The sequence below is a fragment of the Rhinolophus sinicus genome, chromosome X (genome assembly GCF_036562045.2).
Source record: "Rhinolophus sinicus isolate RSC01 chromosome X, ASM3656204v1, whole genome shotgun sequence".
NCBI classification, from domain to species: domain Eukaryota; kingdom Metazoa; phylum Chordata; class Mammalia; order Chiroptera; family Rhinolophidae; genus Rhinolophus; species Rhinolophus sinicus.
Window position 1 is genome coordinate 116,816,390 of NC_133768.1, and position 15,681 is coordinate 116,832,070.

The 15,681-nt window shown below is 43.3% G+C and overlaps 1 protein-coding gene across 5 annotated transcripts in view; it reads right to left on the reverse strand.

Moving 5' to 3' along the window:
- HDAC8 (histone deacetylase 8) overlaps positions 1 to 11,678 on the reverse strand; it is a 184,670-nt gene extending 172,992 nt beyond the window's left edge. For all 5 annotated transcript variants that reach the window (XM_019747973.2, XM_074323460.1, XM_074323459.1 and 2 more), the window contains exons 1-4: positions 11,228 to 11,678; positions 10,694 to 10,746; positions 8,050 to 8,180; positions 5,563 to 5,704 (exon numbers count right to left, since the gene is read on the reverse strand). In XM_019747973.2, the coding sequence (XP_019603532.1) occupies positions 5,563 to 5,704; positions 8,050 to 8,180; positions 10,694 to 10,746; positions 11,228 to 11,494 (593 nt within the window). In that variant the 5' untranslated portion in view covers positions 11,495 to 11,678. The remainder of the gene's footprint in view (positions 1 to 5,562; positions 5,705 to 8,049; positions 8,181 to 10,693; positions 10,747 to 11,227) is intronic.
- Positions 11,679 to 15,681: the final 4,003 nt, after the last annotated feature.

The window sequence follows — 15,681 nt, forward strand, 5'->3', positions numbered from 1 at the left end:
GAAACAAACAGGACAGTAATCTCTCCCTCTCCTAGCAGGGAAGCAGGACAGGGGGCACCCAGCTGGCACAGATCCTGTGTTGCCAGGTGGGAGGCTGACGTGTCAGGGGACAAGAGGGCAAATAATGGAATTGTGGGAAGAAGAAGGGCATGGTTGAGCGAGAGACGTAAGTCTTGATGGATTATCAGAATGACATAAAAGAAAATATTGGAAGCTGGGATGCATAGTCAAACAGGGTAAAAGACATCAGAAGAGGCAAGGATGAGGAATACACAGTCAAAGTGGACAAACCAGATGTGATCTGACAAATTCTGAAGGTTAGAAGTCACTGTCTTGTGTTGGGTTTTAGTATCTTCTAGCACATGTTTACATGGATAGGGTGAGTTCCATTTAAGGGAACCTGGAATAACCAACCCCGAGGTTACATACATGACCAGCAAGTGGTGAAGCCTAGATTTTAGATCTGTACCTATGGTAGGTCTTACTTCCAAGGGAGTCATCCCACTCTACAGTGGCTTGACGTCTACATCGTGACCTGGTACATACACACATACACTGCACTCAACATTTGCTGGTACAGACAGTTCTCCTTACTGAGAATTTATTATCTTAGCCCCAGCAGTACCCAGCTTTTGAGGCTTCCTAGGGATATAAAAGCTGTCATAACATGAAAGTATTTGCTAATGAACTGACCACTCCTATCAGTCCCCATTCAAACAACCTAGTCCTTTAATCACCATCATTTTCTCTCTCAAGGATTGTTGGATGTATCAGCGAGTAATTCAATGCAAGTCTATCACAAAGCGAAATTACAAATCTTATAAAAAGATACAGGATATCATGAAGTCAGCACACAAAACTGACAACAGGGATCTGGTAGAACAGCTCACAACTGAAGAAAAATAAATAAGGACAATGATTTTAAAAGTACTTCAAAAGAGTGATTTGAATACCAAATGATTAAGGAGAAACCCTAGGGAAAACTGATGAAGCCCTTGAATATTTTGGCAAAATCAACCCTCTAAATGATCACGCTGCAAAAGTCTCCCAGGGACTGAAATGTGCTATCTTGAAATATGCAATTTTGTTAGGAAAATTAGGCCCAAAATAAAAAACAATCAATTCTTGGTACATTCTTTGTTGTAAGAATTACTTAGCATTCAATTTTATTAAAAGACAAAATAAACATATTTCAGTAGGTTTTAGTTATTCAAGTTAGCATATTAATTAAGCCTCACCCCCTCCACTCTTCACTCTAAAATTTTAGTCCCCCTTTTATATGGATTCACTAAGTGGCCTTTTGTCTGGTACTAACTGCCCTCAAATAATAACCTACTGTATACCTCTTTGTTTCCTCATCACCTGGAATACAGCTTAATGTTTGTTAAATGAATAATTGCAATAGGCTTCTCCTGTCTCTAGTCTCAGTTCCCTCCCATTCAATTAGCACATTGCCACCCACTCAAAAATTCTTCAGTAAATCCCCAGCAGCCCCAGGGGAAAAGCCCAACTCTTCAGTGCGGCCTACAAAACCTTTCCAGTCCACTCTTGCTCTATTTGCTTTCACATTCTGGCCACGTTTAACTACTGCTTTCCTCCTGCCATGCTTTTATTATGCCCTCTACTTGGAATTCTCCATCCCCACCAACCGGAAGGCAAACTCCTGCTTTTGCTGTGCAACCTGGTACATAACTGACACGCACAGACACATTCTGTGTCCGCATTATGGCTGCTTCCCTCTTTGTTCCAAGCAGTTTTATTATAAGAAGTTTAATTGATAAAAGTAATCTAACTACACTGGAGAAAACAGAGGAAAAGCAGGGGTGACAGGAAAAAGATGCACGTATATGTATGTGCGTGTATATCACAATATCATCCTTCTTACAAAGTCACTGGTATCATTTTGTTGTACAGTTGACCTTGAACAACACGGGTGTGACCTGCACAGGTCCACTTATACGTGGATTCTTTTCAATTGACTAGCGCAGGTCACACCTGTGTTGTTCAAGGGTCAACTGCAGCTAGGAGTCTGCGCATGCGGAGGGCAGACTGCCCTGCGGGATTTAGGGCTGCGCACGAGGTCGGCACCCCTACCCAATTTCCCATTTTTTTGGCTATTATAAGGAAGAGAGAAATTACCATCTTCATATACACAGCTTTTCCATATTAGGGATGGGTTTATTTCTTTAGAATATGTTACCAACAATAACAGAAGTGATAAGCTAAAGATCTTTCTTCCTTCAGCTCCAATTTGGTATACATGATATTTGAGTTTCACTTCCTCTAATTTAGTGATGCTAAGTATTTTGTCATTTTTTTCAGTATTTATTTTCTCTTTTGTGAATTGTCTGTTCACGTCTTTTGCCCATTTACCTGAATATTAGTGTTTTAAAAGAAATCACAAAGAATAGTTAAAGATTTTAACCCTTTCTTATATTTGCTGTAACTATTTTTTGCCTTTTATTTTGGTAAAATTGTAGCTGCAAAAGTAATAAAATGTCATTACAGAAATTTTGAAAACTAGAGAAACACATTTTTAAAAATGACCAATAATTCTGCCCCCCCCCCCCCCAACACAACCACCATTATCATTCCCACTAGTTTTTTCCTCCCAGGTGTGCTATGCGTTTTACAAAGTCATAATTGCAGTGTGCATACAATTTTTAAACCTGCTTTTTCATTAACACAGAAGTATTTTTCTGAAATGCCCTGTAGTCTTCATCACCATCAGTTAAAATAATAGCATAATATCCCATGGAGTAGATTCACCACTTCCTTATTGCTAGACATTCGTTCATGTTATTTCTTTTTTAAAAATAAATAACGCTGATTAAACAGTTTCATACAAAGTTTTCTTCCCCATATTTTGAACTCTTAGGAAACATTCTCAGGAGTAGGGTTACTAGATAAAAGCTACTAACACATACTGCCTTCCAAATTGCTTTCTTAAGGGGCTGAACCAAAGCACACTATTACTAGCACACTGAGTACCATCTTTTTCTTTTTTTTTTCTTTTTCTTTTTTTTTTTTAGATAAAACACTGGCAACCATTATTTATTCTTTTGCTGGAAAATGTAAACATTTGTATTCTTTTTTTTTTTTTTAATTAGTTTCAGGTGCACAAGACAGAGCAAAACTTAGACGTTTATCACCATCTTTTTCAATTCTGGTAAATATGGGCCTAAAAAAAGCCTCCTACTTGTTTTAATTTGCATTTCTTTGATGAACACTGTCCCATTTTTCCTGTTGCGTTTAAACTTCTCTGGAAGTTGTCTATTCACATTCTCGGCCCATGTTTCTTCTTATACATTATACTATATGAGTACCTTAGAAAATATAAACCTATCACACTTCATCATATTTATGTCAAATGTGCCTTTTCAGTATGTTTAGATTTTATTTTTAAAATGGCCAAAAAACTTTTAAATTATTTTGGTTTTAAAGTTTCATACGATCAGATTGGTTCATCTTCTCCTTTGTGAGTTTTTTCTATTACTTCCTAAAGCTTAGAAAACTATTCCCCTTTAGAAGCTTGATAAATATTCATTCATTCTAGTTTTTTAACATTTGCTTTTTATATTTAACTCTTCAATCCAGCTGCCACTTATTTTAGTTTATTACAGGAGATGAGGGTATAAATGCTACAAGCTGTCACAACATCATTTACTGAACAATACTTTACACTCCCAGTCACTGGCAACGCATCCTTTATAAAAGATATAACAGTCTCTTTGGGGAGTTTACGATAATATCATCTGTCACATCTTATACCCGTGGTACCAGTGTTTTCATTATTCTAGTTTTGCATGTTTAATATCTAACAGCATTAGTCTCTCATTAATCTTCTTTTGCAGAATTTTTTTTGGAAAATCACTCCTCTTAGCTTTCAAATGTAATTATTTGCTGTCATACGCCTACGATATGACTTTTTGAGGGCAGGATTGGTTTATTTCTTCAGAATAGATTGCTAAGAATATTACTTGGTCAACAAGTATAAACATTTTCCCAACTCTTTTAACACTTATTTCCACGGCCTTCAAAAAGAGTGTGCCAATTTCACTATAATCTTGGCAGCGCCTGGATATTTCGAAGATTTTTTTTCAATTGTTAGGAGAAAAAATATACCATGTTTCAATTTCTATACCTCTGCTTACTAGTGATGATAAACGTATGCTTGCCATATAGTAGGTGCTCAGTTAATGCATGTTGAATGAATAAATGGCATATATGAATCTGTATATGTATTTGGGGATGGGGAAATATTGTGATTATAATAGATAAACACTGGCTAGATGTAAGTTTGTGGGCTACATGACTGCAGTCCATCTGCAGAGAGGTTCTAGAGGTGCCAAGAACTCCCTGAGTGGGGGAAGTCCTTAGAGACTCTCTATAATTTATATTTACCATAGGTGTGTCTGTTTCCAGGTAGGGTCAGCTGAAAGGTGTCTGAAATAGTTACAATAATGGTGTGTAGTAGGTACGCCCACATGTACACACAGCCCAGAAGCAGCCATGCTTGGCTTAAGATGGAGTGTACTTCCTTCACCTCAGTAGATTTTAAACTGTCGATTTGATGAAAAGAATTCCATACTATTACCTAACCTGCTTATGCTGAAATTGTGCTCAAGGTTTATTCTGAAAAATAAAGTGCTGTTTTCTCCAGACTCCAGAGCACTGGAGAGTAACAAGGTCATGGGCAATAGTAAGAACAATGCGTGTGTGAATGAGGCATTGGTAATTATAGCATGTTTATTAATTCAAACTTTTAAAAATCTTTCTTCTCCAACATGTATTAAATACTACAGACCTATCAAGCAAGACGCCAAATGCTGAATGAGGACCCTGCGCTTTCTGTCAGACAGACGACAGCTGTTTGAAATGTTAACACAAAACTCCAGGACGTTTCCTCTAGCTCCAAGCACCACCTAAAAATAGCTGTTTCCTTAGGGTGACACCTAACGCGGCTACCACTTTCCTTAGAGATGGCAGCACAAGCCTCCTTCTTGATTCTTCAGTCTTTTGTTTTAAATCTATTCTCATCACTTGTCCACCTATTTGAAAATGCGTCTCTGCCAAGGCTCCCGTGATTAATTTCTCCCTACTGCCAAATCTTTTTAGCTCATACATGTATTCAATTGGTAGCCAAACTGATTTTGCTCCCGAATTATTCTAGCTTTGTTAATGTTTCTAAACCACAAATCCTTTGAAGACAGGGGGATTTCCAGAAAGCTACAAAGGAATTTTGATATTGTCTGGTTATATCCTTCGCCCTGTCCATTTTCCTGATGAAGAAACTGAGGCCTAGAGAGGTTAATCTGTTGTCAGTTAGTAAAATTTACAGAAAAACTAGGCATAGAGCTCAGGGTCCTGACTTTTAATAGTGTGCTTTCTGCTATATTGTGTCATCTTCTACGTCACTTGCATCTCTTCAGAATGTCTAGTAAAGTGCTAATACATAAACAAGTCTCTCAATAAATGCCAATGCAATAAACACAAACCTTTAACATAACTGAGAAACGGACTCAAGGAAAGAGGCAGAAAGCAGAAAAGTCGTTTTCTTACTTCTTTGCATGATGCCACCCTCCGGACCAGTTAATTGCTACTTTGCACATTCCATCAATCAGGCATTGGGCAGCTGTGATTGTAGCCCCTCCCACAGCTGCTGCATAGTCAAATATCCCTTCAGTGGCTGGGCAGTCATAACCTTTGGGCAAACATCAAAAGAGCTTGTTAGAAGATGAACTGGAGAAAGAAGAGGTGCGATATTGTGATTGATAATAATAACTACATATTTGGTCTTTGTCCTTGTTTCTGGCACAGAAATCTTAAAACTCTTGGAAATTTCCTAAGCGATGGGAGCAATAAAGGTGTCTTTGTTATGTTAATGAGGTGACTAGTGTACCGCACTGTAAGGATAGGGAGTGGGGGCCAGTGGAGCCAACCATGTGATTAGAGGGTTGGACCTATCAGTCCTACCCTTGACCTTCTGTGAGGGGAGAAGAGCTGGAAATTGAGTTCAATCACCAATTGGCCAATGATTTAATCAACCAAGCCTATGTAATAGTCCCCATAAAAACCCAAAAGGAGAGGGTCTGGAGAGCTTCCAGGTTGATGGACACATAGAGAATTGGGGAGAGTGGTGCCCCTGGAGAGGGCATGGAAGCTCCGTGCCGTTTCCCCACACCTTGCCCTGTGCATCTCTTCCATCTGGCTCTTTCTGAGTTAGAGCCTTTTACGGTTGACGCCTGAACAATGCTGAGGTTAGGGGTGCCGACCCCCATGCTGCACACTTGAAAATCCGTGTATAACTTTTGACTACCCCCAAACTTAACTATTAATAGCCTACCCTTGAATGGAAAACCTTACCAATAATAGAAACAATCGATTAACACATATTTTGTATATGTATTATATACTGTAGTCTTACGGGAACGTAAGCCAGAGAAAAAAAGTTATTAAGAAAACCATAAGGACTAGACATACACTTACAGTATTTATTGAAGAAAATCCACGTATACCCATTAAGTGGACCCATACAGTTTAAATCTGTGTTGTTCAAGGGTCAACTGTATAATTATCGGGTAATTAGAGAGCAAACAGGTTTCTTGAGTTCTGTGAGCTGTTCTAGCAAATTAATCGACCCAAGGAAGGGGCTGTGGGAACTTGTGATTTGTAGCTGGTCAGTCAGAAGCACAGGTGACAACTGGCCTTGTGATTGGCATCTGAAGTGGAGGGCTGTCTTAAGGGACTAAGCCCTTTATCTGTAGACTCTGATGCCATCTCCAGGGACACGGTGTCAGAATTGAGCTGAACTGTAGGACACCAGCTGGTGTCACAAGCATTGCTGGGTGCTGTGGGGAACTCTCCTCCACCCATTGGAATTGGGTTCAGAATGCTGTGAGGAGGCATAGATTGAGGTGTGACCTACCCATGAGCCACTACGCTAACACTGGCACCAAATGAGAGAAATGTCTCCAATGCTGGGGAAAGGAGTCTTGAAAGTGTTAGAGCTAGGACTGGCCCAGTGGCTCAGGCAGTTGGAGCACCGGACTCCTAACGCCGAAGTCACTGGTTTGATTCCCACATGGGCCAGTGAGCTGCGCCCTCTAAAGCTAAGATTGTGAACAATGGCTCTCCCTGGAGCTGGGCTGCCGTAAGCAGCTAGAGGTCGGTGTGAGCTTCCATGTGCTGCCGTGGGCCACTGTGTGCTGCCATGAGTGGCCGGCAGCCATTGTGAGCAGCCTGCAGCTGGTGAGAGCTGCCGTGGCTGCTGTGAGTGTCTGCGGGCTGCTGTGGGCTGCTGTGTGCTGCCACGAGTGGCCAGTAGCCAGCATGAGTGGCTGGCAGCCAGCGTGAGCTGCTGTGAGTGGCTGACCAATGACCAGCAACCGACTGCTTCAGCTTGGGGGGAGCACAAGGCTCATAATACCAGCATGGGCCAGGGAGCTGTGTTCTACACAACTAGACTGAGAAACAACGGCTTGAACCGGAGTGGGGAGGGGAGGAGGAAGGAGGAGGGGAAAAAAGAAAACGTTAGAGCTAGAAAGGCTAAATTTCAAGATTAACTCATCACATCCTATAGATGCAGAAACTGAGGTCTGAGAGTAGATGTCTTACGCATGCCCACACAGAGCCAGGCCTGGGTCCCAGGTCTCTTGAGCCCCACCCCAGTCCAGTGTTCTTCTACTAAACCATGCTGTTTCTCTAGATTATACTATTGGCCACTTCCAATTTTTTAAATGCAGCTGTTTATGAGAAAGTAGAAAACCAGAACAAAAATTTGTGGTCAAGTTAAAATGTAAAGTCGGCATACATACAGCCAGACCCCATATGGGCACGGCTATTAGGGCCTAAGCAATCGAAAGATTGTCCTCCACCTGCTCCATCATTCAGTTTTGCTCAAGTCATATGGTTTGCTTGTTAAGTGAGATCTATGTGGCTAAACTGAGAGATTAAGATTGTGGTGAAGGCATTAGTTCTTCATTTAAAAGTATTAAAGAGCATCATGCACGTTGTCTGTCTGCCACCATTGCCCAGTAATGACTTTACCTAGCCCATATTCGATGGAGTCCGGATGATCGTCATCTCCTTCTTGGCTGACCTTCTGGAGATGCTGCAGATAGGCATCGGTGTGGAAGGTCGCCATCTCCTCCATGGAGGCCACTTTGGGCTTAACTATTCTAATAATAACAGAGAACAAAGAGGTGAGTGAGTCACACCCAGAGTATGCCAGAAGCTGGAAGCAGGAGGCAGTAATCTGGGCAGAAAATACAACTCCGGCTTCCAGGGGCCAAACTGATAAGCTTGTTCTGCACTATACACTCTTCCGTCCTTCACATCTGAGTAATGACTCCATTCATGGGCTGACAGGAGAGTTTCCCTGGAGTGTGTAGGTACCATGTCTCCCTGAAAATAAGACCAAGCCGGACAATCAGCTCTAATGCATCTTTTGGAGCAAAAATTAATATAAGGCCCGATATTATATTATATTAGACCCAGTCTTATATCATAGTAAAATAAGACTGGGTCTTATATTAACTTTTGCTCCAAAAGATGCATTAGAGCTGATTGGCTAGGTCTTATTTTTGGGGAAACATGATAGATTAAAAAAAGTATTTATATCTAAGGGAATTAATCAGGTATTGGACAAAATGAACTTCAAGTTACGACTTTCATGACTGTCATGCAGGGTCTCAGCTCCCGCTCCCCACACCAGAACACAGGACATGGTGAGGCCAAAAAGGACCACCCACGGAGCCATAGATAGGGGAGTCATACCACTATATTCTCACTGGCGGCTGGTCGAGTCACAAAAGCAAACATCCGCCAGTACCCCAATGAGGGGTCTTCCTGCACCCCAGACTCACTGGCGGCCGGCCGGGCAACACAGGAAGTAGGATCAACACGGATCCGCAACCCACAATCCGCTTGCTAACCGCACTTTCTACCTGCAATCTGCCGTCCGCTTCTCTGCCAACCAACCACCCAACTGCCCAACCAACCTGCCAGCCACAATCCGCGCTTGCTAGCATAACCACGGCAGTTATATTAGTGGCTAATGGCTAACCGGTAACAGCTGATGGCCAACTAGTTACAGATGATGGCCATCTACTACCCGAGCCAGCACCTTTCCATGTGAGGTCGAGAGCCTGGAAACTGCTCTCTGGGGCTCTGTCCCTACAATGAAAAACCATTGAATCATTCCTGATTGGGCCATATGATCCTTTCAGCTATATTCTTACTTTCACAGGCAGCTACAGTGTTACGAATTTTGAAAGTGGAGACAGAGAACTGCATTCTTGTCCTAAGTCTGTACTCATCAGCTCTATAAGCTCAGGTAAGGAGACTCTTCTGTAGTTTGTTTTTCTCATCTGTAAAGTGGGGAGAGCTTATGGAATTTATGTGAAGATTAAATGATAAGATATATGAAAATGCTTTGTGGGTAACTGTCATTATTATTAATGTTAAAGGACACAAAAGGCAAGCCAAAACATAAAAGTTTCCACGTTTGGTCCCTGCTATCTGCCTCTGAGAGGAAGGAGAGGAGGGGAACGATTTGAGCTCCCAAGCAGCTCCTCACATGAAGTGACAAACAGGAGTGACTCAGAGACTACGACAGGCCTTAGCACCTCTAACCTATAGCTGAGATCCGAGGATTTGATTCTTGCTCCTTCTTTGAGAAAACATGTCTTATGTCATATCTATAGATTAGATAGATACATCTCATCTCAGACAGTGAATCCAAGTTTGGATTTAATCATATGGGTGGACCTGTCTCCCAAATACAGACATTTTTAGGTTTTGGGTTGCCTTTTGTATCCTTTAACATTAATAATAATGATAGTTATCCACCTCCAGATTCTTCGGGCCTCCTGGTGATATGACAGTTTTGCTTTGTCGTTGGTGTTAAAGTCATTTTTTTAAATGTCAAACAACTTTAATGGAAAGCATGTAGCTTTTATGTTTATCAAACATACGGGTTTAAAAAATGATTGAAAAACATTCCTAAAGAGGGTACTCAATAACTGATTTTGTTACTAATAAGGATAAAATTTGAAAGCCCATTAAACTATCTTTTGGGAGATAAATGAAGCATACCACCCTAGCAGGCATAATCAAACTCACCTCTTTGGCTAGAAAATGCCATAAATAATCCTACAAGTGGTGGGATTATAATAGTTACTCATAACGACAAACAGCTAGTTCATTTTTTTAAAGAAGCACTTAGCTCTGTGTTGAGTTTTGGCCTGGTCACAGGAGTTTTCTTTGGTCTTGACTTGTCTCCAAAGTTTGGTGGTAGTGATGGGGTGTGGAAATGGCTGAAGCTGAACCCACACCCTCAGATGTGGCTTAGGGAAAGACTGCAAACCAGAACACCTCCTAGTTGAACACCTTTTTCTATCAGACAGGTTTTAGGGCCCAAATGTATGTCCTCAAAACCTCCACAAGCACCTATCCCTAGGGTACTTTCCCTCTCAGCAAGAAAGTCTTGGTTCTAATAGTTCTCATGTGCTTTGTGCAGTTTTTTCAAGTTTTCTTAATTCTTCAAGAGCCTTCACTGGGTTCCAGGTAAATTATCAACGCTGTGAATCACCAAAAGCTTTAAAAGAAGCACCATTCTCCCACTAAATAGGCCCACTGTGAATCATGCAATTTCCACTAGGAACACCTGGGTTCACCAGCGATCACTTACCTCATCTGCTTATGCAGGGCATATGCTTCAATCAAAGAATGTACCATACTAGCCTAAGAACATCAGAAAAAAGAAAAAGAGGAGAAAACAGTCTTTTAAATGCTTGATTCAGAGAAATTCCGTCGACTTCTCACCATCCTGAACAAAGGGAGGAACAGTTACAGTGCACTTTAGACAACATAGATACAAAGTATCTAAATCGCTCAGGCGCGTGCTACGCGGCTGGCCAGAGGCAGCGGGACACTTTTCTCCCACAGCTTCTGCTTCAAGGGTCCCTTTGCAGTAGACACATCAAACCGTCAGTGCCATCCCCTCCCCCGCCCCAACCTGGCCGCTGGGGCGCCGCGCCGATAAACGCTGCCTGTCGGAAACTGGAAGGGAGCACTTCCTCCATCACCTGGTACAGCTGCCCAAATGTCTGCCGTAGGTGCCCCCAGCCCAGCCTCCCCTTCGCCTCCGGCTTCCTAAAGCCCTCCGGTCCATCGGCCTCCACCCCCACCCCAAAGCCCGCGGTCTTTCAGCCCAACGTCTTACCCGTTTGGGGACTTTGGCCAGGGAGTCGCACATGCTGACATACTCGGGACTATAGATGTAAACTGGGGGCAGCGACTGCCCACTGTCCGCAGGTTCCTCCGGCTCCTCCATCTTCCACTTCCAGCCGTTCCGGAGCCACCGTCCGGATCTGGCCGTTTTCGGTCTCAGCCCGGGCTCCGGTTCCTGCTCCTGTGATCGGCCGCAACGGTGCTCCCTGGTCAACATTCCCTCCTCGAGATCGCCGGAGACACTGGCCCCGTTCCCCATCCAATTGAAGGAATGCACGAGCCTTCCCAGTCCAGAACCCCTTCATTTAGTGAGCACAGTTCAAAAACGGGAGATCGGCAGGTATAAAAGCCCAAGTAACTGCCAGTTAGGATGGATATTTTATGGCACAAATAAGCACGGTCAAAACTAACCATCCTTGTTGCCCTACGGGGCCATTTGAGATGAGGTCAGACAGCTTCAGAGCATGCTGGGAGATGTAGTTTCGAGGGCTTTGAGTAGCGGAAGAACCGGGGCTAATTACTAAAATAGCCGCGAATTTGAGTTTTAGCGGTAAAAAAAAAAAAAAAAAAAAGCCTCAGCTCATTATGAATTATCTCAATCTGAAAATACACCCACAGAAACAGTTAACGGCAGACACAGTGTTGCCACCAACAGCACCATCCAGCTCCCTCAGAGGGAATTCTTGGTGGGGGGCCAACTAATGCTACAAAAGATTTGAAAAGTTTGCATAGTAAATTCTGTGCCACAATTTCGGTGTATTGCTTTTCAGGAACTCTTACCATGTTCGTGTAAGAGTTAACAATAATTTACTCTGGCCAAACCGATGGCACCATTCCAAGAGGCTGGCTGCTACTCTGGAAATTGCTTGGTAGGTTCCAATCAAGCAATGATGTCAAATTACTGCTTGAAAATTCGTGTGCAAGCATATCCTCTTCCCTCCCTCCCTTTGCTTTTGTTAGAAAAAGATTTTAGGTTTCATGTGATGGTCCACATTAAAAGAGCATCCTGAAGCAGTTTCAGAATTACCACCAGTATTCCCAGGTTCCTAAGGGACCTTATGTACTGAAGCAAACTGGCCAATCTCCTTACCTTCTTTAAAATTGACCTTCCTTTTTTACTCTACGGTATTGAGCATTGTGATATGCACTGGCATATATTATTTCATTTCATCCTTGCAACAGTTCTATGAAGGACGTTGTCATATGCCCATTTTACAGATGCACTTTAGAGAGAGAAAATAACTCTCTAAGAGTTCAAAGTCACACTCTTAACAAACAGAAAAGCAGGAATTCAAAACCAGGTCTGTCTGCCTGACAATGAAGCATTTGAATGTTCCCTTTACTATATAAACCTGGTTCCTCCAGGATAACTCTGTTAAATCTAACTTTGTTCAACACTCCATTTAGTATCCCCTCAATACTTACTATTCCAGAAATGTTCTTTTTAATTGTGATTTGTTCTTTAACTAAAATGTAAGTTCTCATGCTTCTTTTATATCTTCCCATAGCAACTACTTGAAAGCTGTGTAATCATTTAGTCACTCATTCAACATTTATCCGACATCAACTAAGGGTACAGAACAGCTGAGGATTCAGTCCTCAAGCTGAATTATAATCTGATCTCTGCTCTCAGGGAATTTGCATTCTTGTAGAGATCTCACAAATATACAAAAAAATCTGCCATATAGAGTCAGATAATGAATGTAGGCTGCTTAGATTGCTTAGTAAATAAGCATTAAGTACTTAACAACTGGTCCGTACTTACTCAGTGCAACTGGGAATCTTATTCAGTGGCATTGGAGAGGGTCTTAGCAGATGGACGGGATTTTACTTGGGGAACATGGGAGCCAGGGGAGGGCACGCAGACTATAATGAACAACATAAGCAAAAACAAAAAGAATATTTCTAGTCTAGTTGAAGTGACTGGATCATGAAGGGTTTTGAATGTCAGACTAAAGATAACAGATTTGATCCTGTGGGAAATGGGGAGACATTTAAACAGAAATCTTAAAAAAAAAAAAAAAAAAAAGATTTCTACAGCAGTGTTGTGTAGGGAGATGAGCTATTGAAAGACTAGAGGCCTGGCTGTGGCCGCTGCTCCTCGCTTCCCTTGGCTGTCCTTGCCTCTAACCCAGACGCCGAGGAAGAGATAAGGTAGCTCCCCATGCCTGGATCGGATGGGGGAACCCAGTTCAATTGATACAAAACATAAGGATGCCCTATTCTGGAGGTATGGGCAATTCCATGAGGGCAAAGTGGACAGCACCACCAGCCAGCAGCGGCTTGGCAACAATGCGTACCTGCGGGGGCAGCCTCGACCTTGCTTGGCCTGCACAACCAATTCCGGCTGATGCAGTTCTGTGAGCTCCTGCAGCCTGTGGGTTTGCACGGTGCCTTCCACTGGCTGCAAACCAGGGACATTGCTCTCCTCTCGCCATGGAGGAAGGAATTCCGAAGCATCAAGACCTTCATGGGCCCTACATTTATTACGTCAGGTCTATGTTCCTGGAAGAGGACATCCGAGCCATCCTGACAGGGGTACATGCCCAAGTGGGGACTGCATACAAGCTCCGAGTTCGTGGAGACCCTCCAGGTGACGATGGTCTCCTTTGAACTCTTTCTGGCCAAGGTGGAGTGTGAGCAGATGCTGGAAATCCACTCAGAAGGACAAGGGCCTCTCTGAGCTGGACCCCCTCAAGGACAGCTGCTGGGAGAGCAGAAGCCACCTGAGGCCTGGATGAGCGAGCCTGCAGAAGGTGGCAGCCCCCTTCTTAAATACAAGGGTTCCCTCCTGGACTCCCCACTCCTGGCTCCTCCCCTTTCATAGGTTTCATAGGTACACCTGGTCCAGTGTTAGTGGTATATCATCCTGTTGCCGGCACAGCTCAGTTCAGCAGGACTGACTGTCCCCCTTTCTGTCGTTTGCACAAGCCCCTCTTACTGTACTGTAAATAGATATTTTTGAGATTTACTTTGAAATATTCAAGTTGCTGTGTGTTTCAAAGTGGTTAAAAACATTATGTAGCTATTTCTAAAAATGCCCCAGGTTCTTTAATCCTCCAGGGGAGGGTCTCATGCCCTCCCATGTTGTGTCCTCCTCTCGCCCCAGCCCGAGGGTAGAGCGGAGTGTGGGGGCAGAGGAGGAGCGGAGACAGTGTCTCTGCATTGGTGGAGAGCGACTGTCTTCCCTACAATAAATCTCTATACACCTACCTCCAGTGTGCACTTCGGGGGTTAGTGCGGCCTGAGAGGTCTGTGCACCCGCAGACTGTGATAACCTCGCGACGAGTCAGGAACCTCACCTGTGGATCCATGGGAGGTAGGTGAGGAAGCCAGATGGCAAGGGGTTAAGAAGCGAAGCCAATACTCTCAAGTGTAGCTTCCTCCTTGAAGAAATGGGACTGTGAAAGGAAGGAGTTAGTGTATCAGCCCGGGGGGATGTCAGAGCCCAGGAATGTATTTCAGGACAAGAGAGAAATGCACGTGTTTGTAGACAGAGGGAAGGAGTCTCTGGAGCTGTCAGGGTGGACCGAAAGGCCAGATCATGATGGGTGGGCAATAGAAGCAGGACACGAGACTTGTGCTGGACCTTCATGGACAGGCAGTGGAAGGGAGACAGCAGGGTACAGGCTGGCCAACGGATACCCTAAAGTGTGGACTCTAATCAGATGACATGAAAATAGATTCTTCTAGGTGTTCTTTCAGATCTAGCAATAGATAGGTAGCTGAACACTTGGACCCATGAGCATTCATTGCTTTCAAACTGCAAACAGTATCCTCATTTGGCACACAATGTAGCAAGATGATTCAACTATGGAGAAAGATAAATTGTTGCACAAGGCTCTGAAATTGGCAGCAGATCTCACAGAGAGAGTGGACCCTTGCTCATGATCAAGAGGGTACAAACCATGCCACACGCCCCTAACCTCAATTTTCCACCTGCCTAATACGGCCCTCCCCAAAACACTGGGTTTGCGGTCAGAGGACGTGAGGTCAGAGGAAGTAGGTTGAATCCTGGCTGTGCCACTTCTTCTGGTGACCTCTCCTGCCCTCACTTACTGGCAGAAGCAGGCAGAAGGAAAAGGAAACGCATTAAAAAGGCACCTCTCCCTCTGGTCCCCCTTCTTTTGTGCATTTTACAATCTGCCTACTGATACCTCAACTGTACTGAACAGACTAACCCCTTGTTTTCACGACGCTTCCTAATGTCTTTTCCTTGGGGAGTGTTGTGTTGAGAATGTGAACTCTACAGTCAGATTGCTTGGGCTCAAATCCCAGCTCCGCCACCTACTAGCTGTTTGATTTCAGACAATTTGCTTGAACGCTCAGTGCCTCAGCTCATGCCAAGTGCCCGTATAACAATACCTGGCATTTGGTAAGCACTCAAATATCGGTTCTTCTTTAAGACCTCTTATGCTAAACAGTCCTTAATTTTGGGGAGTCCCC